The following is a 25,893-nucleotide window of genomic DNA, read 5'->3' as shown; positions in this document are numbered from 1 at the left end:
GCCATCCTGGGGTCATATGAGAGTCTTAATGTTCTGGTATATAGAGGGTCTAGAGCGGACTTTCCTATCACTGGCACTTTAAAAGCAACCTTCAAGGCCTGGTGCCACATTCATCACCTTCATGGCTCCAGTCTGGATGACATTTCTATGGCCTCCCTGCTTTGGCTGAACCCTCGTCTACTCCAATTTATATTTTGTATTTGTGCACGAAGCTTTGCTGAGCAGTTAGGTGCACTGTTTATGCCCCATGCAAAATATTAATAAACAGAATTTGATGGAACAAAAAAAATGGAATAAAGTTGTTGTAAACCTTCACATGTACCAAATGAAGTGACTAGCATTAGGCGATACACATAGTGAAACAAATACTCCTACATGAGTTGTAGCTGTGTATCTGCAGTAATTTCTGTAGATCATTCTGAAAACACAATTATGAAAGGATTTCTCCTTTGTTCTAGAAGCAGGGGGTGGAGAGCTGAAGTCTTCACACAGCTGACAGCTCTGAGCCCTGATTGGAGGGAAGGTACACACCCCCTTAACACAATATGTAGAACAAGTCACAGGCTGCAACTCCCTCCCCATCACCATTTTGAAGGGAAACTCTGGTCAAAAAATATTTTTTTTCTATTAATAATATGTTAAATATCTTTATCTTTGATATTATTAATTTTCTGGCTAGCTGCTTGTATAGCTTAGAAAGTCTTATCTAAACTGCACAATAAGCTTCTTCCTGTTCTTCACCGACAACGCTACCTCCCTTTATCTGAATTTGCTAAGCTGTCTTTCACTTCCTGAAAAGGAATGCCTAGAGCTGCCCAGCCCCGCCCTCATCCCTCCTATCCATTTTAGAACATGATCTCCTGTCTTCATAGCCTCTTTTAGGCTAGCTGCTTCTCCTGAGAGAGAGGGAGGGGGGTCATGTGACCACACCCACTTGCTGTTCTTGGACTCGGAATTAGGAGGAATTGAAGTCATGTGACAGTACTGAATACTGCCAAATAAAGGTAGAAAAGCTGGGCTTTTTTCATTTTGACACATAAGGCTTGAACTCAGCTTACATTAATGACTGCAGGGGAGAATTTAGGGTATTAGGCTGGACTTCCGCTTTAACTCTTAACTCTTGGTGTCAGGAAAAGCTGCCAGAAGTAAGCCATGTTAATAGAGGAACCAGGCAGCAGAGAGAAATTACACTCAGTGCTTTGGAGAAAGACAAGGACACAGTATAGAAGGATGTGCGTTTTTCATATTTCACGTCAGTGGTTTACAACCACTTTAAACCACCTAGGGGGCGAAACAAATCTGACGGACCTCTCCTGTGGATGGAGAGTAGAGCCGAAGCCATCTTACATTACTAGGTTTAGTTTTGGTCACAGTGAGTTGGTGTCCTGTGTGTGATTGATCACCACTGCTACAGTATGTGTCATAGGCCTCCAATTATCCATCCACTGCCTCTACTTATTCATTGGTTCTGTGCAGCTATCCAATCCATATACGTACATAAATACTTATGCAGTTCACATATAATAGAAAATAAGCAACTGTAATAATCATTAATTTATCTGGGAAAACTGCTGATTCCATTATAACACAAGGTTATTATTTACCTTAATTTCTTGATGTTGTGTAGAGCCGGTATGAGTTTCCTCAATTTTTCACCCTGAATATTACATGAATGTAGATTTACTTCTGTCTCTGTGCAGGATTGAAGGATAAAAGACAGCACAGAGCAGTCCAGAGGTGTGAGGGAGACTTCAGAAAAATCAACTTTTTTTGTTCCAATACATTGTGACACCAGAGCCTTATTCCTGCTCTCATAGAGATAGTATAATACATTAAGAAGATCTGTGTTGCCTCTGGATCTGTCAGGTCTTTGTTCCGGCGTTATCTTCTGGATCCAGGTGATGACATGTCTGGCAGCCTGAGAAGACAATTCTCCCACATGAGACTGTAACATGGATCTAGTAGAAGAGTCTGAGAGACCGCAGAGGAAACGGAGGAATATTTCAGCACGGCCATCTTTGTAAGATTCAGCATCATCAAGTGTTTCCTGTAATCTGTCAGCATTATAGTTAATAAAATGGACTAAAGCAGCGAAAAACTCCTGAAGAGTGAGATGTAAGAAGGTGTAATCCACATCCGGAGGCTGACCAGATTCCATCAAGAAAGATGAAAAGAGATGTTTATCATTTCTTACACTGAATGACTCCAGATCACGCTCATCAAATACAATCGTGTGATTCATGACTCCATGTTCTGCCATCCACCCAATAGATGTCAGCAGTTCCATGGCAGTATGACCACCATCTTTATTCTGGCTGTGATTGGCCAGAATGTTGGAGACAAAAGTCACAAAGAGTTGTGTCACTGTTTTGGGTAATGATGTCATCATCTGATCAGTGATTGTTGGTTGGGATCTGAAGCACATTGATAACACTGTACAGATGATCCAGCAGTATGATGGGATATAACAGAAAGTGTACAGCGTGTCATTCTCCTGCACATAATGAAAAGCCTTTCCTGACAATTCCTCATTTCCAAAGAAATTATTAAAGAAGATCAGTCTGTCTTCATGGAGAAATCCCATGATCTCAGCTATTCTCTGGAAAACACCGGTATCAACTGATAACAGTCTGGTTGGGCGGCTGGTTATCAGTACAGAGCAACCCTTAAGAAGACTCTGCCTCACCAAGCTGACCACAATCTCACCACATTTTGCCTTGTAAGCAAAGAGTCTACTTGAACTAAAATCCATTTGGTGAATACTTTCATCTAATCCATCAAATATAAAGAGAAGTCTCTCTGCATCTTGTAAAATATTTCCAATCTGACCCTCCAGATGTGGATATTGATGAAGAATCATCTCCTCCAAGCTGACCTCTCCCAGTCTATTAAGGTCCCGGAATCTGAAGAAGAAGACAAAAGCAAATCTCTGGTAGTGTTTTCCGGTCACCCAGTCATAGACCAACTTCTGCATCAATGTGGTCTTCCCTATTCCTGGCACTCCGCTCACCATTACTGCATGTGGTACACGTTGTGACTGGTGGTTCCATCGGAACAGCCTGTTGGGGGAAATGTGTTCCAGTCTAGTTTGTGTTTTCTTCAAGCATTCCTCATGTTTTTCCCCGGTCTGTATTAGCTCATTCTGGGAACGCTCCCTGAACTGATCAGTAGAGACTACAATCAGCTTCACATAACGCTCATTGATGAGGAATCTTTGTGGTTCCAGGGTAGTTCCTGGGGGTCTATGCTCCACCAGAGTCTCAGTCTTCTCCATCAGATGTTGTTTGTGCTTTTCCTGAATATCTAAGAATGTAATGAAAATATTTCATGACAGGTTACAGCAGAAATGTAAAATATTGATATTAATGTTCTCTTCTGTAATGGTAATTAAGTCTTGCACACGTTTCTGATGTTTGAGCTTCTGCTTGTATGGACGTAATTTTAGGTGTTTGTTTTGTGCAAATTTGCGTGTATTTGCATTCAAATGCGCGTTCGTGCATTTGTGCGCACAGGGGCAGACAGGGCCGGATTAAGAGCATCATGGGCTTGATGCTGAGGATTTTGAAGGGCCTTAAGGGCCGTGCCTTGGCATGCACCCAGAGGAGGAAGGGTGCAGCCATGCATGCCTAATTCAACATGGGATGCTGTCTCTGAAGCCCATAAACACATCCATGCATCGGCAACTGTCCCTCCTTGTCCGGCCTTCGTGCTGTGTGGGGAGGTTCTGAGGGAGCTGCCTGGGGAAGCGAGCATAGAAGCCAGACTTCTGTGTTTACAAGTGACAGAAGAGCGGTAACAGTGAATATGGCCAACCCGGGGCCTATATTAAGGTAGGGGCCTGGAGCTGCAGCTCCAATAGCCCCTATGTTAATCTGGCCCTGGGGGCAGACTGCAACTTTTGGCCCAGGGTGCAAGTACAAACCAGAGGTCCATGGTGCAGCGACTCGGCCCCCTTCCCACTCTCTTTCTTCCCGTCCTCCTCCTGACCCCCATTCCAAGCTGAAGCCCTGCTCCAAATACTCTTTACTTACCTTCTAAATCCGGGTTCCCGACCTGGCTAGCAGGGGGCAGTTGGGGGGAGCTGGGACAGCTCGATCGGGGCTTGCTCTTGGGGGGAGAAGAGTCTCCTGTGGGGCATGGAACCGGCCTCTGCTCAGACACAGTTTACACCATCCATGCTTGGGGAGGCCTGCGCTCTGTCCTGGTCTTCAACCCGCACTCAGTAGGTCAGCAGCAGGGACTTTTTACTTCTCTTCATCACGGATCCTTTAGGCATGTCTGTGGCAGAAGCAGTGCAGCCTTTTAATGGGGCAACAAAGCGGCCCAAGGGGCAATTGCCTCCCTGCCCCCTGGCCCAGTCCTCCCCTGTGCGCGCACAATACCTTCTTAGAGAAAATGAATTGTGCGCATATGCGAGTATTGGCATGCATTTGCGCACACCGGCGCAAAATACTGGCCAGGAACACAGATCTTCCTATTTTTCTTTACTGAGGAATACTCGGTGCTTGTTTACGCGCCTGTGTGCTAAGGCACATTGTAAATATTGGCCTACATTTTAGCTTAGTAAAAAAAAAATACTGTACTGAGCTTTTTGAAGCTGCAGTGTGCAAGAGGCCTTACAGAGATCTTCTCATTACTTTTTAATCTAATTTTTTAATGTTACAGATATTTATGTGTGTCCATCCTGCATTCAGAAATTATGTACCAATATAATTTTTTTACAAAATTAGCTGAGGTGGCAAATTTGACTCCTTGCGGTAACATAGGCAGTGTGAACAGCACCAGGCCTCTGATAGTAGGGTACAAACAGTCCTCCCAGTGGAAGGGGGTTGTCAGGGGCTGCCTGTATCCCCTTCTAGGTACAATGTGTCCCCTTGGTATCCCATGTCTCCTACCCACACATTTCTAGTAAGTGCGCCATGCAGAACCCGCCTGCCCACTTTAGGACTCGAATGTGCATTCTAGCTGCCTCTGTTATACTCTGTGCTAAACGTTGGCATCTCTGGCTGTCATTTTTGTGTACTTCCTCCCCCAGCCATCCAAGTAGACATGGCCTCTGCCAGCCAGCACAACCTCCCACAATGTACAGTATGTCCAGCAGCACTACCGCCAAAAAGCTTTTCATAAAACATGTCACTGTGATCGGCAGTAGCCTATCGAAAATACTTTGTATCAATCTTTAAAGATACTGTTAAAAAACATGTGATTTGCTTGCATTGATGCACAATGAACAAGATGTTAAAAATATATAATCAGCTAAGAATTTCTACAAATATATAAATGTTTAAGAAGGGCAATGTTAATCTCTTGTCAACTGCGTAACACATATGTGCGGCAGCAGGGAGTCTATGGTGCACCTCTGTTCTGTGCTGACAGCCAATTACAGTGATCACACGATCAGGAACTCCACCTCTGCCTCCTGTCATTCAGATTTCCTTGCTATTGGGTCACACAAGCAGATGCCCTCCCGAACCAGGCTATCTGCCTGGAGAATGAACCACTTGATCTAACTGATAGCATTGATTAAGAGGTTATGTTGAGTTCAGTGGCCAGTGAAACCTCTGGTCCTGAGGTACCACTTCGTAGAAAATCTAATAAATTCCCCTCTACGCAAAACAATCCAAAATTTAGCTATTTTTTTAAATCAAGTAACCTCTAAAATAGAAAACATTCGAACCAAGGACCCTGGTAAACCCAATTTGGTTGACTCTGCCTATAGAGGGGATACCATTTCTAAACAAATATGGGAGTCCATTAGAACCCTACATCCTCAAGAAGCGTGTTTTTACACTCTTCCTAAAACACACAATTTAAATTATGTACCGGAATGACCTATTGTGAAGGGCAATTGCTGTGTTCCAAAAAACGCTAGTCGTTTTGTTGACTCAATACTGCGCCCGTTTGTCTTGTCTATCCCTTCCTATTTACGGGACACATTATGTTAACTTGTACCTGGGGGAGTGGGAGAGCCACATTTTTTCCATCGATGATCTCTCAATGTACCTGTGCCATGTTGTATCCTGACATAGGTACATTGATGATATTTTCATTGTCTGGGACTGTGATAAAACATAATTGTTTGAATTTTTTGCCAAATTGAACCAAAACAACTGGAATCTACAGTTCACAATGTCATGTGATCAGTTTAAAGTGCCTTTCCTGGATATCTTTATCAGGAAAGACAACAATGGATGTATTTCTAGTGCCCTCTATTGGAAACCTACAGCTGATAATACCATATTGCATGCTACAAGTGCACATCCGGCTTCACGTATACGTTCAATTCCTTATGGCCAATATTTATGGCTTAATTGTAATTGTAATGATACTGATGTCTTTGAAACTGAAGCCAAACGTTTGTGTAACAGATTGCGTGCTAGGGGCTACAGCAAGAAATGCCTGGCAAAGACATACAACCGTACAAAAAGTCACTCTAGGGTCTCCTTGTTGTTTCACAAGAAGTCCAAAAAAACAGAACACATGGTAAGATTCAACACTCAGTTCCATGCTCAACACGTGCAAATCAAATCTATACTGCAAAAACATTGGTATTTGCTAACCAATTACTTCACTATTTGTAATATTGAAACCAACAGAAGTCTTCTGGCGAGCATCTTCGCTGAAGGACAAATTGGTACACAGCCACTTCCCTGACCCAAGTTTAGCAAGAACAAACCCATTACGGGACACTTTCAAATGTGGTACTTGCATGTATTATAAATGCATGAATACTAACAGGAACATCACTTTACCCAATGGGAAAATGTTTGTCCCTAAAAAATGTGTCAACTGCCACACCCAAGGCGTGGTATACCTCATGACTTGTGAATGTAGCTCTTTTTTGTAGGGAAGAGCATCAGGGAGTTCTGGAGACTTATCTAAGATCCCACTTAAGACATTGAAATCGGGGATCTTTACTCCCCTATAGGGAGACATGCTGCCTTTAACCATTCTTATCACCCAATCAAAGTCCAATTCCTTGCACTTGAATATATTCCTTAGGACCCACGTGGTGGGGACTGGGACAGGAGAGTCTTGCAGAGGGAAATTAGGTGGATTAATTTGCTCAAGGCTACCTCCTCCCTGGCCTGAATGACTCCACTTCATTTAAGCCATTTTTGCTTGTGTAAATGTATCTGTGCAAATTATTGTATGTTTACCTATTTTGACTTTGTGACTTTTATATTCCCCCTAGATTCCCTTGTTTTCACTTTTTCAGTAGTTGCAATCCAATTTTTACTAATTTTTTCAGCCCTGTGGGATAGTGTTTTATTTTTGGTGTGGTTTTGTTTGTTTTTGCTTTTTTTTCTTTTGTTGGGGGTCTCTCGGTATTCACATTTCCTTTGGTGGTTTGTGGTGGGTCGGATTTGTGTCACGCATGCCCCTGTCTCTGTGGAGGGATCATGCATGCAATGACATTTTACGCCAGGCATTTCCGTGAGCACTATGAAGTCTCTGACATGGTGAACACATTGTTTTTTTTTTTTTGTTTTTTTTTTTTTGTTTTTTTTTTTTAACAAAAACTGACAACTGAAGCTGGAAGGCTGCAGAAATCTAGTTTTATAGATCCATTTCACTGCAATGAGCTTCTGGACTTGAAATAAAATGTGATGTTCAAGAATTCTGATTCTGGGAGAGCCAAAAGACAAACCAGGGATCCGGTGTAATTGGTGACTGCATATTATTTTTAATAATTTGTCATATTCAGAAGCCTTCAGTGGAGTAGATCGTATAAATGATATGTAGTTATTAAATAAATTAATAAATATCATCTCAGCACTTAGCGTAAAATGAGTCATGTGTTTTATCAGATACATTATGTGTTTTATTTACCTTTCAGCTTCGGAGTCAGCAAATGTCCGAGTTCATCCAGGAGAATCTGATCCACTAGACCCTCCCCTACAGAGAGGAACATAAGATGATTGGTCTGAGTCATGTATGATTGAAACTGACCCTTCACATACACCAAACTGCACATTATATTTATATCTAAACAAAGGAATATAACTTAAAGTGATTGTAAACCCTTACATAAACCCAGTGAATTGACTATACTTATGTAGCACCCTCCAGTGTGCTACTAGTGTGAATGTAGGAAAAGTTGTTGATTAATACTTTACCCTGTGAGTCTTAGGCCTCATGTACACTACAGCTGCTAAACTGAAGTTTAAGAGTAGTGATGGGCCAAGCACCCCCATGTTCGGTTCTCACCAGAGTTTCTTGTACAGGAAAAAAGTTCTAGCGAACATGCAAACTCTATTAAAATCTATGGGACTTGAACATGAAAAAACAAAAGTCCTCATTTTAGAAGCCTATATGTGTATATATATATATATATATATATATATATATATATATATATATATATATATATGTATATATATATATATATATATATATATATATATATATATATATATATATATATATATGTATATATATATATATATATATATATATATATATATATATATATGTATATATATATATATATATATACACACATATATTATACGAATTCCTTATACACGTCCATCCCCCATCAGGTCGGCCTTCCTGCCATACAACACTTTTTGTTTCAAGACCCCCAGTTACATCCAGCACAAGTCATGTTTGTCCTGGAAACCAACATCCTTTTGTCTGGCACACAACTACCTCCCCTTTGATGATGAATACTACCTGCAGATTCATGGCACTGCTATGGGTGCAAATTTTGCACCCTCCTATGCCAACTTGACCATGGCTATTTGGAAGGAAAAACACATCTGGCATAACAACCTGTGTGCTGCCAATATTGTTTTTTATTGTCACTTTATTGATTACTTATTACCTGCTGCTGAAAGCCCCCCAGAACAAAAAATTATCTACGGCCCTGTAAATGGATAGAAAAATGGCTAAAAGACCAAATTCAGAGAGCAGTGGTTAATAATTCATACTCCGAATGATCTAAGGTTATCAGTGGTGTACCCCAAGGTTCAGTGTTGGGACCCTTACTTTTTAATATTTAATAAATGATATGGGGTCTGGGATTAAAAGTACCATTTCAGTCTTTGCAGATGACACCAAGCTTTGCAGTGGAATAACTTCCTTACAGGATGTCTCCAACTTAAAGCCAACCTCAGTTTCATTGGGCAACTATGTGGCAAATGAGGTTTAATGTTGATAAATGTAAAGTTATGCACTTGGGGGCTCAGAATATGCATGCATCATACATACTAGGGGGAGTAGAACTGGGGGAATCCATAGCGGAGAAGGATCTGGGGGTTTTGGTAGGTCATAAGCCTAATAATATCATGCAATGCCAAACTGCTGTTTCCAAAGCAAGCAAAGTCCTTTCTTGTATTAACAGAAGCATGGCCTCAGAGGGATATCATTTTTCCCCTGTACAAATCATTAGTAAGACCTCATCGGGTCCGCCGGTCACACGCGCTGACATGTCAGGGAATGAGCGGGGGCAGGAGCTTGTCATTTTGTCTGTACGGGGCTGACCGCTACAGTAAATAGTCGTGCGGCGGTAGGCAAGTGGTTAAAAGGATATCGGGGAACTGGAGAAAGTACAGAGAAGGACAACCAAACTGATAGGAGGCATGGAGGAGCTCAGCTACGAGAAAAGATTAGAGGAACTGAATTTTTTCTCTCTTGAGAAGAGGAGATTTAGGGGGGGATATGATAAACATGTATACCATGTTTCCCCGAAAATAAGACCGGGTCTTATATTAATTCTGGCACCAAAAGACACAGTAGGGCTTATTTTCAAGGCAGGTCTTATCGTGTAATAAGCTGTCTTCTCTCCCCCTCTCCCTCCCTGCCTGTCAGGAATCCCCTGTGTGAACCGAGTAAAAGTGTTTGTAAAATCCTAGAATTCAATCTATTATTAGTATTTTATCATGTCCACTGTGTGTGTTCCTGTATTATAATTGTGCCAAATACCTTCGTTACAGCGCCACTCAGCCCTTTCGTGACCCCCTGGAGCTCTCTTCTCGTAGTATTATACAATCCCCAATTTGTGTGTTCCTGTATTATAATTGTGTGAAATACCTTTGTTACAGTACCGCTCGGCACTTCCACGACCCTCTCTGAGCACTGCAGAGGGGAGGGGCTGAGATTGTAGCTGGCCAGCTAGAACCTGTCCTAGGTTGCTTATATGACCTACATGCATATACAGCTAGACCTGTTAATAACCTCAATACAGTGCATATGTTTATATGTGAGAGACAAAAGCAGAGTTACTGTTATTTCATGTTTGGATGTCACATAACAGTTGTATGTTGTGTTCACAGAAGCAAATGAAAAATATGCCTGTAAGATTCATTTGTATGCATGTAAGGTAAGCTCAGACACAGCAGAAGTTGAAACCAGAAAGCACAGAGTTAAACTTTATTACCCAAAAGGAGTTTGTGGCCAATCACAGCCAATCTCACACTCAGCAACAGTCTTGGCCAATCACAGCCAGCCTTACACCCATTTTTTTGTCTCTGAAGCCTCATGCTTTAGCCAGCCCTCTCATTCCACTACAGAGCAAGAGAACTGAATAGACACAGATCCACAGAGCAGTTTTATGGAAGCAAGTGGCCAAAAATAGGTAATTAACAGTTATACATGTTCCTATTGTTAGTAATGTGATTAGAGCTGTATACTGAACTAGTTATGTGTTCACTTGTAGTTCCACCAAAATCGAACACGAAATCAAACAAACAAACTATCAAACTTCAAAAGTTATATCGAATTCAAACTATCGAACAAACCCAAACAACTCTAACAACTCAAAACCAAACCCAAGCAAACAAACTCAAACAGCAAACAGCAATATAGAGAGAAATATATCCATCATTTGTTATACTGTATTCAGCACATGTTGTACATGGACTGTCTGCTGCAAAAGTGTCACTGTTATCTATGAAGAAAAGTTGAAGTTAATAAAGAAGATATCTTAAGCATTTGGTGTGCTCTTTAAACCTACTGCTTTCCATAGAACGGTATTAGAGGAATTTATAGAGTAACAGACAGTCTGGTTAGACTGAAGTCAGAGAGATCCAATTCTTCTAATGCCACAGCGTATAAGGCACTTTGTAGTGCTGCGCCTGCCACAGAGATCCCCCTCTGACAGCTGGGAGAAGAGAAGGAGAGCAGCGGGAGATCAGCTGAGCTCCGAGCGGCGCTGTACTGAAGGTATTTGACACAATTATAATACTGAAACACACACATTGGATATTATATAAAACAGTAATAGAGTGGATTCTAGGATTTCACAAACACTTTAAACTAGGGCTTATTTTCGGGGTAGAGCTTATATTGCAGCCCTCCCTGAAAATAACAGTCTTATTTTCAGGGTAGGTCTTATTTTCAGGGAAACACGGTAAATACACATAAGGGGTTCAGTGAACTTGGTGTTGAGTTATTCACTTTAAGGTCATCACAGAGGACAAGGGTGCACTCTTTACGTCTGGAGGAAAAGAGATTCAATCTCTAAATACGGAAAGGCTTCTTGACAAAAAGAGCTGTGAAAATGTGGAATAGAATCCCTTAAGAGTTGGTTCTGCCCAGCTCAGTAGATTGTTTTAACAAAGGCCTGGATTCTTTTCTAGATCCACGTAATATAACTGGATACTAACATTTATATGTAAAGTTAATCCAGGGAATATCTTATTGCCTCTTGGGGGATCAGGAAGGAATTTTTCCCCTGCTGAAGCAAATTGGATCATGCTTTATTGGGGTTTTTTGCCTTCCTCTGGATCAACTGTGGGTATGGGATTGTGTACAGAGGATTTAAACATATTTTTTCCTTTTATTGGTTGAAATAGATGGACTTGTGTCTTTTTTCAAGCAGACTATGTAACTATGAAATATATTATTAGTTGGGCAACGAGACATGCTTCTACGCAGGTGCATTCGGCTAGCCTCCCACTAGGTGGCTCTGTCTCAATAGAGTATGGTGATAGGAAACTGTGTAATTGAGTGTTGGGCCAGCTTTTAGACAAAGCCTTCCTGCAGTCATGTAATGGGTGGAGTTAGTGCCCATATAAATATCAGAATGGGAGGAGTATAGTAAGTTCGTGCATAGGAGCAAAACACCCCAGAAGCCATGTGAATGCAGTCAACTACTGCCAAGAACCCCTAACAGGGCTGAAGCCCCAGGTACCAGCACTCAGAAGGACCAGCTGTAGTCGCCCTCACTCTTTTACAGTGCTTATGAGTGGGGTGCAAAAGGCTTTTTAAGTGTTCTTTGACTTGAGTACTACGGTAGTACACTCAGGAGAGAGAGAGTAATATCTGGGAGCATGCCTGGCTGGTGGGACATTGACAGAGAGACTGACTGGTATACTACAGAACAGAACCTTTTTAATTTCAGTTTGACAGAGCAGCATGCTATGGATCTAGTATACAGTGAGGTACGTTCCAACACTGTGGTGCTCCCAAGGAGAGGAGTGAGGAGATACTAAGGGAAGATGACTTAAAAGGTATGTGCTGGTGGTCTGCGCTCATATGACCGTTACAGGATATCTGCTTATGCCTACAGTGTTTTGATGATATAGTTAAGTGAGGAAAAATATATCTTTTGTGAGGACATTCTTTTCTTTATGAAATTAAAGGCTCACAGCCGGGAATGTTGAGGGCAGGAGATGGGCACAATATGGTGAAGTGGGTTATTGTCCTGTCCAAGTAGAAGTGGAATGGGATCTTGAGCAATTTATTTTGCCAACTGTCAGCCAATCACAAGCCCCATACATGCTTTTTTGGGGAAAGTTGGAGGGGAGTTATGTGGTCACATGGTTTCCATTCCACAACAAAAAAAAATCTGTAGAAATCCTGTCTATACTATTGTAGTGGCGTGCCCATTTATCCAGATGCAGGTGCAAGTTCCTTTAACTCGATTCCCCACAATCCTCTGGGCTCCCAGCATCCCCTGAGTTCCAGGACACGCCCAGGGAGTATAAATGCCAGCTCCGCCCAGCTTCCTGTGCTCAGAGAGATCCTGCCTGATGGGACAGCAGTGACTGGGCAAGTGAGCTGTCCCCAGGTGTTGGGTCGATATCTGCCAAGTCTGGTGTGCGGGCCACCAGCAGTGAGCACAAGAGCACGCAGCATCTATTCAAGCCCCAGTCACTGGAGAGGACTCTGTTACAGTCCATGTGGAGAAGCTGTCCAAGCAGTGGGTTGGTCCTATCTACGACCCCCAGAGCCTCCTGACCAAAGTCAGCATCAGCAGCGCCTGTGTGAAGTCTGTGCCAGCAGGAAATCCCCTCAGCTCACAGTCTGCTGAATGAACGATCAATCTCTTGGAACACGTGAGAATCTTCAGTTCTTTATCCTATCAGTAAACTGAACTCAGAACACTCTGCTGCCATCAAGTGGCCATTACTAGAACTGCAATAGAATTGTTTTCACATGTTTTATGAATGTTTCTCCCTTCCTCATATTGCTGTTTTGTACTGCAAACCCCTGTTCACATGATCTCCTGTGTAATCTAAGTTCCACATTGTTAAGTAAAGTAGAAATTGTACATCACCACTGGTCTGATCATTTGGCTGATACCTTTACATAACACTATTAAAAAAGACACATTCCAAACTGATATTTTTTTTTGTACAGAAACTTGAGCAAGATAAAATCTTTTTTCAGAGGAAAAGAGAGGAGAGCAATAATAGTGGAGAGGACTTCTGTGTTTATGGAGTTACACTTGGGATGACTGGTGTCAGTCATTATTTTGGGATAATTGGTGTCAATCATTTTTTATCACAATGTTGAGTGAAAACACAAAGTCCTGTTACCTTTCTGTCTGATTTCATCAAGAACTGCCAACAAATTAGGATGAGGATGATCTTTCTGTAACATATAGAGACATTCCCAGAGTCCAATCACAGCTTTCTTTCCCCGATCCTGAATATCTTGTAATAAGGTGTGAGAGAAGGAAGACGGGTCTTTTTCCATTGACAGATATTTCTGGAGAAGAGATCTTATCATTATTCCGTAATTGCAGTTAGAAATGTCACTTTAATATATTGGGTTTTTTTTTGGGGTTTTTTTTTTTTGTTTTTTTAAGGTTAAAACATAAAAATGCTTCTGGTTCAGAAAAAAAATTGGATTTTTGACTTACCGTAAAATCCATTTCTCTGATGTTCATTGACCCAGATAGTCCAGTTTTGTGGAAGAAACCAGAGCAGACTTCTGAAAATTCAGAATCCAGCCGAACTCCCTCAGAATCCATACAGTGATCTGCACGTTCACCATCAGAGCAGTAGGAGACTCCACTCGCATATGAAAGTCATCCAAGTAGCCCAGTACTGCGATCCCCCACTGGCTTAACAATGCTAGCACTGGGGCCAACACTTTTGTGAAGACCGAGGTGAAACCAAAGGGTAACGTCACAATGTGATAATGCTCCTTGTTGGAAGGAAAGAAGCTTTCGAGAGGGTAAGGACGGAACTTGATTTTGTAGATGGACTATATGACTTTGTGGACCACTTGTCTTGTAGCAAGGAAGTGCACGTGTCCGAGAACAAGCGAAGACGTCCCCCAATCCCAGACACGGGTAAAGGGCGCACCTTCATGCTGAAGGAGCCTTGTCCGCGGGTTTTGAGAAGTCCGCTCTCGACTTTCCAGACCAAGGTCGCTTGGATCCTCCCAAGGAGGCCTTGAAAGGCTTTGATCCCTTGTCATTCGACCCTGGGGGACGAATAAAACTTCTTGTGAGCCGAGAAGGATGGGCCACGTTTACTACGAGGATCCTTGCCTTTACTAGTCTGCAGAAGAAAGGTACTCTTCCCCCCTGTGAGACCCTTAATGATGTCATCCAGGGTAGCTCCAAACACGCGAACTCCTTGAAAAGGAAGCTCAGCTAAGGCCTTTTTAGAAGTCTGGTCCACAGACGAACATTACGCCTAAGGACCACTACCGAAACAGATAACCTAGCAAGTAGGGGAGCCACATCCAAAGAGAAATCACAGATAAACTGCAGCCCCTGGACCAATTGGTCTGCTAGCTCAGCAAATTGGGAAGTTGCTCCCCCTCCAGGTCACAGCGTAAAAGTTTATCCCACTTAGTCAGAGTTTGCGACACCAGGGCAATGGTGAACACTGGCCTAAGTGCCAAACCAGCCACAGTGTACATATTGCTGGCCACAGCCTCCTCCTTCCTGTCAGCTGGATCCTTAAAGGCAGGAAACTCTTTAACCGGAATCATGGTTGCCTTGTTCAATTTGGAAACCGGAGGGTCCATCACCGGTGGAACAGTCCACTTTTTAAAGAAGGGACTCCTCATAGGGGTACCGCATAGAGAATCACTTAGGGACCACAAGGGGATATTTTGGCTGCCCCCGCCCCCCACTCTGTAGTGACAATCCTGTCAAAATAGGAGGGGAAAGGAAACACCTTTGCCACTCTGGACGGTTTGTGAGTGCCAAAGGGAACTGGTGCCTCTGTCGCAGCTTCATTTAGATGGCCCACAGGGACCACCAGACACAGATGAAGGGGGTGCCTAATGGAAAGGAGGGGAACCCGGGGGTCTGACTGTTCCATAGAGGGGCCCACATCCACCCCAAGACCCTCCAGGTGGAGAGGGGGAACAACTACTTACCATACCAGGAACCAGGTGGGCACCGCTTCAGACAGAACCTCCTCTCCAACTAAATAGGGGGCTGTCAGCCAGGAGGAACGCTGCTCGTATGCGACCTCGTGAGGCGTTTAACTCGCAGGCCAGCCCCAGTCCGGTGGGAGTATGTCGACCTAGCGCGGAGCTGAGGTCTGCATGCGCTCACTGGCCAGACTGGGGTGACCACTGGATCTAGATTATCCAGACTGTCGCCCAGTCCAGTAGTTGATTGTAGATCTCACAAGGAATAGAAAAAATCTATTTAAAGGGAAAAAATTGCCAGGACCAAAGATCCCAGCAAGGAACTAGGTCCTTACTCCTGACTAGGCTGAAAAGTGCCTATAGCAGAGAGGGGGAGTATACCCCCTGGGACTGCCCATAGGCGTAGTCAGTCTTTTTTTCTGCCTAGTGTCCTACTCCTGTAGGGGTCAGTATAACCCAATAGTTAAGAAAATCAGGAACTGTGTCCATCAATGAACGAAAGAGAAATAAATCCTGTCATAAGGAAGTTATACTTCCTGAACTCTGCCTGACCTTTGCATTATTTTGCAGAATGGCTCTTGTAACAGGGCATTACCAGAGTTGCAGGCAAGAGAATGATGGTGGATAGGATTTGTACCATTCACCACAGCTCCATTCTTCATAATTTAGCATCCAGTGCAGACACTCCCACTGTCAGCCTGATCTGAAATATCAATTGGTATATCAGTTGGTGTGCAGGGAGTGATTATTTCAAAATTTAAAATGAAGGAGATTAATAGGTGACGACGTTTAATTTAGTGAATGGTCTGAGGACTTTCATTATTGTCTGGTGTTTTTCTTGAAGAAATGCAGCATATGAAGCTCATAGCTATTTTCCTCCCATGGGGTTTTTCATTTTCTTAATTCCATACTGCAACTCTATTTTACATAATTGCTGTGCTCTCTTCAGTGGTCTGACATGCCCCCCTTCTCATGCCCCCTTCTCATGCCCCCCTTCTCATGCCTCAGATGCCTTGGAGAGCTCTAGCGCTGACTCAGCTGGAGGCATGATTGACCTCTGCAGAGAGACCGATGCTTCCAGGGGTCCTGCTCTGCTGACTATTGACCAAAGAAATGTTGTTGTTGGGGTCTCTAAGTGCCGGTTCACACTGATCCGACTTGTCAGGCGACTTGGTCTCCCGCTGGAGAGGGATATGTAAACAAAGCCGCCTCTCATTCTCCCTGGTGTAACTGCAGAGATCATACGGTCCTGCTATGTAGGATCGTATGTCTCTGTGGTTAAATCACAAGCCACGCCCCTTTACAGTTAGAATCACGCCCCTAGGGACACACTTAGCCCCTTGATCACTAATAAAGTTATCCCCTTCCCTGCCAGTGTAATTTTTACAGTAACAGTGCACATGTATAGCACTGATTACTGTAGTAATGTCACTGGTACCCCCAAAAGTGTCAAAAATGTCAGTCAGGGGTCCGATCTGTCTGCCACAATGTCGCAGTCCCGCAAAAAAACAATAAAAATGACATAAATCTTTCCCTTAGTTAGTAATCGCAATAACATTTGCGCAAACCAATCAAAATACGCTTATTGCAATTTTTTTTACCAAAATATGTAGCAGAAAACAAATTGGCTTAAAATGTTAAAAAAATTTAATTTTTAAATTTTTTTTTGGGGAATTTCATATAAAAAAATTAGAAAAATATTGCTATTTTTTCAAAATTGACACTTTTTTTGTTTATAGCGCAAAAAATAAAAATCGCACAGGTGACCAAATACCACCAAAAGAAAGCTCTATTTGTGGGAAAAAAATGACATTAATTTCATGTGGGTACAGCGTCGCACGACCGCGTAATTGTCCGTTAAAGTCACGCAGTGCCGAATCGCAAAATAGGGCCTGGTCAGGAAGGGGGTAAAATCTTCCGGGGCTCAAGTGGATAAAAGTTTTATGTGGGATGTAATGAAGTTTGGATATAGTTACATTTATCTTGTAGACCTATTATAAAATGAGTTATGATCAGTATGCAGTCATATGATGTACAATTATAAAGGACTGGGGAAATCCAGGTTTATTACTATTGACTCAGAGTTTCCATACCACACGTATATTTTATTATAGGGAATTTAGAAATATCCTTACATCTGTGTTTAAAACATTCTGAGATTTTAGTTCTACCAGGACGGCATAAGGGTTCATGTTCTCCAGGATGTAGGTCAGATCATCTCTGTAATACTCGTATATCCTCCTCAATGATGAATCGGAATACGCAGACAGCTGAAGGTGGAATCTCTTGAAGTCCTCTAGAAAAACACACAGAAATATATTTTCTAACCTTCCTATAAACTAGATTTATAAATTATGTGACTTAAAGTGGAGTTCCACCCATTTTAACAAGTTGAGATGTACGTAATCCCCTTTAAGTATGCTTTTACCAATGCAAACTATTTTTTTTTGTAAGGAAATACCGTTTTTCTTCTTTATTCATCCGCACTTCCGGCGATTAGGTCAATGAGCGATTCGCAAGGGCTCCTGGAATAGCAGCGTTGTGTATCCCAGCAGCCCTTTGCGAATCGCCTAATGACGAAATCTCGTGTTATTTCCAGTTCTCAGGGATGTATTGCATTCAGTCCGTGCTCCGCCCCGCCTCTGCCCCGCCTCCTATCAGTGAGCAGGGACTGAAAGCATTACATCCCGTAGAGCTCACTGAGAGGAGGCGGGGCGGAGGTGGGGCGGAGCGCGGACTGAATGCAATACATCCCTGAGAACAGCTGGTGCCGGTCTGGAAATAACATGAGATTACGTCACTAGGCGAATTGCATGGGCTGCTGGGATACATGATGCCGCTATCCCGGGAGCCCTTGCGAATCGCAGAGTGACGTAATCACCGAAAGGCAGCAGGACCCGAAATTGCAGATGAATAAAGAAGAAAAACGGTATTTCCTTACAAAAAAAAAAAATAGTTTACATTGGCAAAAGCATATTTAAAGGGGATTACATACATCTCAACTCGTTAAAATGGGTGGAACTCAGCTTTAACTTCCATCACAAATGTTTATTTCAATGCCAGATCAGTGTTCTTCAATTGGTGGGTATGTAACCAATTACATTTTTATAAGGATCATAGGGAGCATGAATCACTATAAGGCTGCATTCACATGTCAGCGTTTGGATCGCGGGCAGAACCGCCGCGGTTCCGCCCGGGATCCGGAGATTATTGCAAATCGCGGGACGCCTAGCGTTGCCCGTTGATTTGCAATAGCCCCCCAAACACCGAGCGATGTTGCTGCGATTTCCGCCTGCCGAATCGCGGCAACATCGCGCAAACAAAATCGCGGGACGCAATACGCTCCAAAGAAGCTCTTGTACTTCTTTGGAGCGTATTGCGTCCCGCGATTTTGTTTGCGCGATGTTGCCGCGATTCGGCAGGCGGAAATCGCGGCAACATCGCTCGGCGTTTGGGGGGCTATTGCAAATCAACGGGCAACGCTAGGCGTCCCGCGATTTGCAATAAATCTCCGGATCGCGGGCGGAACCACGGCGGTTCTGCCCGCGATCCATACGCTCACATGTGAACGGAGCCTAAGAACCATTTTATGTATTGCCCTGTGATAGGGGGTTTATATTTGTACATCCCAAGCTAACAATCTATGAATCCTTACAGAGAGCTAGTCACCATCAAGTTTGTTTGTAACCGGGGGCTTTTAACCATCTAAAACCCAAATACAGAATTTTAAAAATAAACTTAAATAAAAAATGCATACTGTAAAAATAATAAACATTTCTGGTGGCAATATTTAACCTATTATCAGCAATGTCTCCTTCAGTATGTAGGCAGGTGCAATCTACTTTTTCCACTGCAGGTGGTGCTCTTCTGCAGAGGCACTGCAGTTGGGGAGGAAGTCAAGAGGAACATGATTCCTCTAGGGCAGTGATGGGGAACCTTGGCACCCCAGATGTTTTGGAACTACCTTTCCCATGATGCTCAACTACACTGCAGAGTGCATGAGCACCATGGGAAATGTAGTTCCAAAACATCTGGGGTGCCAAGGTTCACCATTACTGCTCTATGGTTTCTTGGGTCACTGGGGAAGCTATCCTAATAGATGTTGCCACCCGATGTGACTCCAGCAGCCATTTTGGGTCAGGCAGATCCTTTTTAAAGGCCCTGGCTCCTAGTTTTGGCATGTATTTTGCCAGTCGGCAGCGTAGGAACAGGATCCCTGCTACTAGTCCTGTCCCTACACTGCCAACTGCCAAAAACTGGGAGCCAGGGCCTTAAAAAGGTTCCTGGCGAGGAAGAAAATCATAGGGCTCGCAACTTCTCTGGACACTTTCCCGTTTGGGCACAAGACAGCTGGGCTGCATTCTTGCCCTCTCAACAGGTGCTGTCAGTTTGGCCGAATCCTGCTCTCTATATGCTGTTGAAACTGTGAGTGTTGCTGGCTGGGGTGAGTATGTGGGTGGTTATCTGTGACCTGTCTCTGCATAATTTCAATACACGTTCCTTCATCGCACTGGGACTGAGTGTATTACTGCCGCAACACCACACTGCACCCCACTCAAAAGTTTCCTTTTTATTGTTGACACTAGATGATGCTGTTTTCCCAGGTGAAATAAAGTCCATTATCATTTATCCCAGCTGATTGGCTGCAGCTATTGATCGATGAAAGTTTTACAGTGTGTCCGTTTTTTAGAAGTCGATGTACTATTTGACTTTTGTGAAACAGGGAGGGCCAAACACAGATCTGAATTCAGACTGAGCCAGCATTTTTCAACCCATCTGTACCGAGCCTTACATTATCTCCAGCTTCGTCCAACAGTCCCTAGGTGGCGATGATTTCATCATCCTTCCAGGGAGATTTGGAGTAATGCTGGAGTACAAATCTCCCAAGATGACAATCCTGTATTGTGCTGTGTATGCATTGCCCTTAGAATTGTTCAGAGATAAGAGAAACAGTAAGGCCAATTTCCCACAGACAGACCCGTTTGGGTCATTCATTGCCCTCTATAGAGCGGCGGGTGTCAAAGGACATGTCCCCCTTGACTTCCAATCTGATCCTGTCTGCTAAAAACAGACATATAGGGGGACCATTCCCCATTCGTCTAGCAGATCAGATGGCCATCGGGTGTAAACGAACAGACGGTTTGTTTACATCTGACCGCCCATAAAGGACAGTGGGCTGGTTCTGCTCTGCTTAGGCGAACCCCATGTGAAAAGGGCCTAAAGCTCAATCACTGTATTATTGCTAAAAAAAAAAAAAAATGGCCTGTACATAAAGGACGAGAAAAAAAACGGCTGCATCCAACTAGATTTAATTAATGTAAACAATTATATACAGCAATGGATTAATTTGCAACAATGTTTAAAAAGTTAATAAATGAATGGACGCATTCAGTCATTGTTGCATCATATATTAATATTTAGTCCTATTACCCCAAAACTGATCATATACACTGTATAAAAGATAAACAGCAACCGATCTCCGATTACCAGGAATGACGGCTCTTCCCCTGTTTCCCAAAAGCCCTTGGAAGGCTCTTCTGATGCGCTTTGCCATCTTTTTTTGCTCTTAGTTCTTCTACAGCAGAATTCCAGTCATGCCATGGAACACCTAGACAGAGAGATACATTGCAATTAATTGCCATTATGTTCAGATTCCCCAGAAGGAGTCTGAGGATCCACATCGGAGGAAAAATGGGAGCGCTTCAAGAGCATACTTAACAAGGGGATTGACCAGTGCATTCCAAAGGGAAATAAATTTAAAAGAGCAAAATTAAACCCTGGGTGGCTAAATTCCAACATAAAAATGCATATTAGTGCTAAAGAAAAGGCCTTCAAAAAATACAAGACTGAGGGGTCAGTGGCAGCATTTAGGCATTACAAAGAGTGTAATAAGAAATGTAAAGATGAAATCAGGGCGGCTAAAATAGAACACGAGAGACATATAGCGGAGGAGAGTAAAAAGAACCCCAAGAAGTTCTTTAAGTATATAAACAGTAAGAAAGCGAGGCCAGAACACATTGGCCCCATAAAAGATGACAAAGGAAATATGGCCACTGAGGACAGAGAAAAGGTGGAAGTGTTAAATAATTTCTTCTCTTCAGTCTTCACAAAAGAATCGGGGGGCTACACGAACCTAGCTTGTAAGGCCAAACTAAACAACACACCTCAGGAAATACCGCCATGGCTAACAGAAGATAGACTTAGAACTAAACTAGAGAAACTTAACATAAATAAATCACCGGGACCGGATGGCTTGCACCCAAGGGTTCTTAAAGAGCTCAGCCAGGTGATTGCCAGACCATTATTCTTGATCTTTAAGGATAGTTTACAGACGGGTATGGTGCCAGCTGATTGGAAAAAAGCCAACGTGGTACCAATATTTAAAAAGGGGCCGAGGTGTATCCCGGGGAACTATAGGCCGGTCAGCCTAACATCTGTAGTCTGCAAGATTTTGGAGGGGATGTTAAGGGACCACATACAAGACTTTAGTAATGAAAACGGTATTATAAGTAGTAATCAGCATGGATTCATGAAATATCGTTCGTGCCAAACCAATCTATTAACCTTCTACGATGAAGTGAGCTGCCACCTAGATAAAGGAAAGCCTGTGGATGTGGTGTATCTGGACTTTGCAAAGGCCTTTGACACCGTTCCCCACAAACGCTTACTGTACAAACTAAGGAAGGTAGGTATGGACCATAAGGTGAGTACCTGGATAGAGAACTGGCTCCAGGGGAGAGTTCAGAGGGTGGTGATTAATGGGGAGTACTCGGATTGGGCGGGTGTGGAAAGTGGGGTCCCCCAGGGTTCTGTCCTGGGACCAATCCTGTTTAATTTATTCATAAATGATCTAGAGGAGGGGATATCTAGTACAATCTCAGTATTTGCAGATGATACTAAACTAAGCATGCCATTATCTTCCAAGCAGGATGTGGAAACCTTACAAGCGGACCTGAACAAAATAACGGGGTGGGCAACTACATGGCAGATGAGGTTTAATGTTGAAAAATGTAAAGTAATGCACTTGGGGGCCAAAAACCAGAAAGCAAGCTACTCACTAGGGGGGGGAGCCTCTGGGTGAGTCTAGGATGGAAAAAGACTTGGGGGTACTGGTAGACAACAGGCTTGGCAGTGGCATGCAATGCCAAGCCGCTGCAAGTAAAGCCAACAGAATACTGGGATGTATAAAAAAGGGGATTCACTCCAGAAATAAAGAGATTATTCTCCCACTCTACAAGACTCTGGTCCGGCCACATCTGGAGTATGCCGTCCAGTTCTGGGCACCGGTCCTCAGGAAGGATGTGCTGGAACTGGAGAGAGTCCAGAGAAGGGCAACAAAAATAATTAGGGGAATGGAGGACATCAGCTATGAGGAAAGACTACAAGCACTGAACCTATTCTCTCTGGAGAAGAGACGACTGAGGGGGGATATGATATCAATGTTCAAATACTGTACTGGCGACCCTAGCATAAGGAACAAACTATTCAGAGAAAGGAGATGCAATAAGACACGTGGGGTTCTTCACTGTAAGAGCAGTAAGGATATGGAATTCTCTTCCACAAGCAGTCGTATCAGCAGGGAGCATTGATAGTTTCAAAAAACTGTTAGATGGGCACCTTAGAGACCACAACATACAGGGGTATACAATGTACGGTTAAAAGCAAACACACGCACACATCATAGGTTGAACTGGATGGACTGGTGTCTTTTTTCAACCTCACTAACTATGTAACTATGTAACTATGTAACATCCTGCTGCAAACTGAAATCTTTTCAGAACTTTATTTTTCATAATGGTACGTTCAAATTGAAAATCCAGAGTTAGATAAACAGTTTTAGAAAAGGCACAATTTATCAAAGATCTGTATTCATTAACCACTTGCCGACTGCCAAACGATCATATACTGCGGCAGTCAGCCCCTCCTGGGCAAAGTGACGTATGGGTACGTCACTCGCCCACAAACCTGTAGGGGGCTAACGCGCGCCGCTGGTGGTGCACTCCCCCCCCCCCCCCCCGCTCGTTCCCTGCCATCCTTGCGCGTGTGACTGGTGGCTCCGATGTCCGCCGGCCACTCGCGATCTCCCTCAGGAGACGGAGAAAGACAGACGGCTGATGTAAACACAACCGTCTGTCATTCTCCCTTAGATCATGACAGAGGCTATGCGATCCTTCTATGTAGGATTGTATGTCTCTGTGATGATCTAACAAGCCACGCCCCCTGACAGTTAGAATCACGTCCCTAGGGACACACTTAACCCCTTGATCACCAATAAAGTTAACCTCTACCCTGCCAGTGTCATTTTTACAGTAACAGTGTATATTTATAGCACTGATTACTGTAGTAATGTCACTGGTCCCCACAAAAGTGTCAAAAATGTCAGTCAAGGGTCCGATCTGTCCGCCGCAATGTCACAGTCCCACAAAAAAAAATTGCAGATCGCCGCCATTACTAGTTAAAAAAAAAAAACAATAAAAATGACATAAATCTTTCCCATAGTTAGTAAACGCAATAACTTTTGCGCAAACCAATCAAAATACGCTTATTGCGATTTTTTTTGCCAAAAATATGTAGTAGAAAACAAATTGGCCTAAAATGTTAAAAATTTTGATTTTTACATTTTTTTTTGTGAATTTCATATAAAGAAATGTGAAAAATTTTGTTATTTTTTCAAAATTTTCGCTCTTTTTTTGTTTAAAGCGCAAAAAGTAAATATCGCACAGGTGATCAAATGCCACCAAAAGAAAGCTCTGTTTGTGGGAATTTAATTTGGGTACAGCATCGCACGACAGCGCAATTGTACGTTACAGTCACGCAGTGCCGAATCGCAAAATAGGTCCTGGTCTTTGAGCAGCCAAATCCTCCGGGGCTTAAGTGGTTAATACATCAATGCATTAGACTCGATTTACTAAAACTGGAGAGTGCAAAATCTGGTGCAGCTGGTATTCAATCAGCTTCTAACTTCAGCTGGTTCAGTTAAGCTTTGACAATTAGGCCCCTTTAACACATACGGACCGTTCGTCCGTTTTTCATCCATTCGTTGACGGATGAAAAATGGACATCAATGCATTCCTATGGAAAAACGGATGAAAATGGATGATTCATTTACATCCGTTTTCATCCGCTTCCATCAACATCAGTTTTTTGAACGGATGGAAGCCCTATTTTTCATCCGTTAAAAAACAGATCAGATGAAAAACGGATGACAACAGGTTAAAAAACGAATAAAAACGGATAAAAACAGGCAACAACGGATGAAAAACTGATTGACTGAAAAAAAAATGAATGACAAAAAAACGTGACTGAACTGATGAAATGAACGGTCCGTATGTGTGAAAGGGGCCTAGGGCTTTGTTCATACTGATCCAACACGGAAGTCGCACAACGTCTGATCCGACTTTGCCCTGCAACTTCATGTCCGACTTCCATGCAACTTCAAAGAATTGGATCCAATTTTGAGATGATTGCGACTTGTCCTTTGACCAATCAAAACAATCCCAATTCCAACAATTGTGTAAGCTGCAAGGCCCCTTCAAGGCACCCTGTATAACTTGCAGTCCTAACACTACTGAATTTGAGTGTCTCCACAGTGGAAGCACATGGTTGCTAATGGATAGATGGGAAACAGGTGGGCCTGGAGGTGGGCCGATCCTCCCCCAACCCGCTCCCATCAATGACTGGTCTTAAATGTATCTTAGCTGTAATTGAAAACTACTGGCTGTGTAATAGCCATAAGGATGCAGACTGTAAACTGTTTTCCATGCACCACTTTTAGTCCCCTTTTTCTTCAGTTTTTAGAGGTAGAGAAAGGTTCTGGAGGAGTAGGGACATTACAGGGATTATGTTTACCTCTCTTCAGCAGGCCTCCCCTTTGACCGAGGACCGGGTAGGCCACATTGCTCTCCTTGCTGCAGATGCTGTCAGCATCTTCAAGTCTTCTGTCTGTACCATGTCTGTCAGGGAAGGATTAGTACAAGTGAATTTAAGGGAAGAGAAAGAAAAGATTCCTTATAGTCATCTGAGAACCTCTATATGTGGAGGGTGCTCCCACTGTCGGTTCATAAATACCAATAAAAACATCTGACTACCCAATGGAACCATCTTTTCATGCACATCAGTATGTCAATTGCAAGACCAAAGGTATTGTATTTTTGCTAACTTACAAATTTGGAGGTTTTTATGTTGGAAAAACCAAACAAGAGTTTTGGAGAAGAATATCCAGACATGTACTAAGCATGAAGACATGCAACCCCGATCTTCTCTTCGGTAGACATGTTGCACTTTTTTGACTTTAGATCGATTTTTACCCCAACAAAATAGGGG

At 43.0% G+C, this 25,893-nt stretch overlaps 2 protein-coding genes across 2 annotated transcripts in view; both read right to left on the bottom strand.

The window, feature by feature from the left end:
• The window catches only part of LOC309543141 (uncharacterized protein), a gene marked incomplete at its 3' end in the record, with an annotated part of 1,180,881 nt that overhangs the window by 316,142 nt on the left and 838,846 nt on the right, over positions 1-25,893 (bottom strand). The gene's annotated exons all lie outside the window — the stretch shown is intronic.
• On the bottom strand, positions 1,601-17,952 carry LOC309569795 (NACHT, LRR and PYD domains-containing protein 3-like; the record flags this gene model as incomplete). Its single annotated transcript, XM_082275799.1, has 5 exons — positions 1,601-3,303; positions 7,834-7,899; positions 13,770-13,941; positions 17,706-17,866; positions 17,949-17,952. The coding sequence occupies 5 exons, from the start codon at positions 17,950-17,952 to the stop codon at positions 1,601-1,603; spliced, it is 2,106 nt and encodes a 701-aa protein (XP_082131925.1).

The sequence above is a fragment of the Pelophylax lessonae genome, assembly GCF_965119305.1.
Source record: "Pelophylax lessonae genome assembly, chromosome: 13".
Classification (NCBI taxonomy): Eukaryota; Metazoa; Chordata; class Amphibia; order Anura; family Ranidae; genus Pelophylax; species Pelophylax lessonae.
This window is presented reverse-complemented; position numbering and strand designations above follow the sequence as displayed.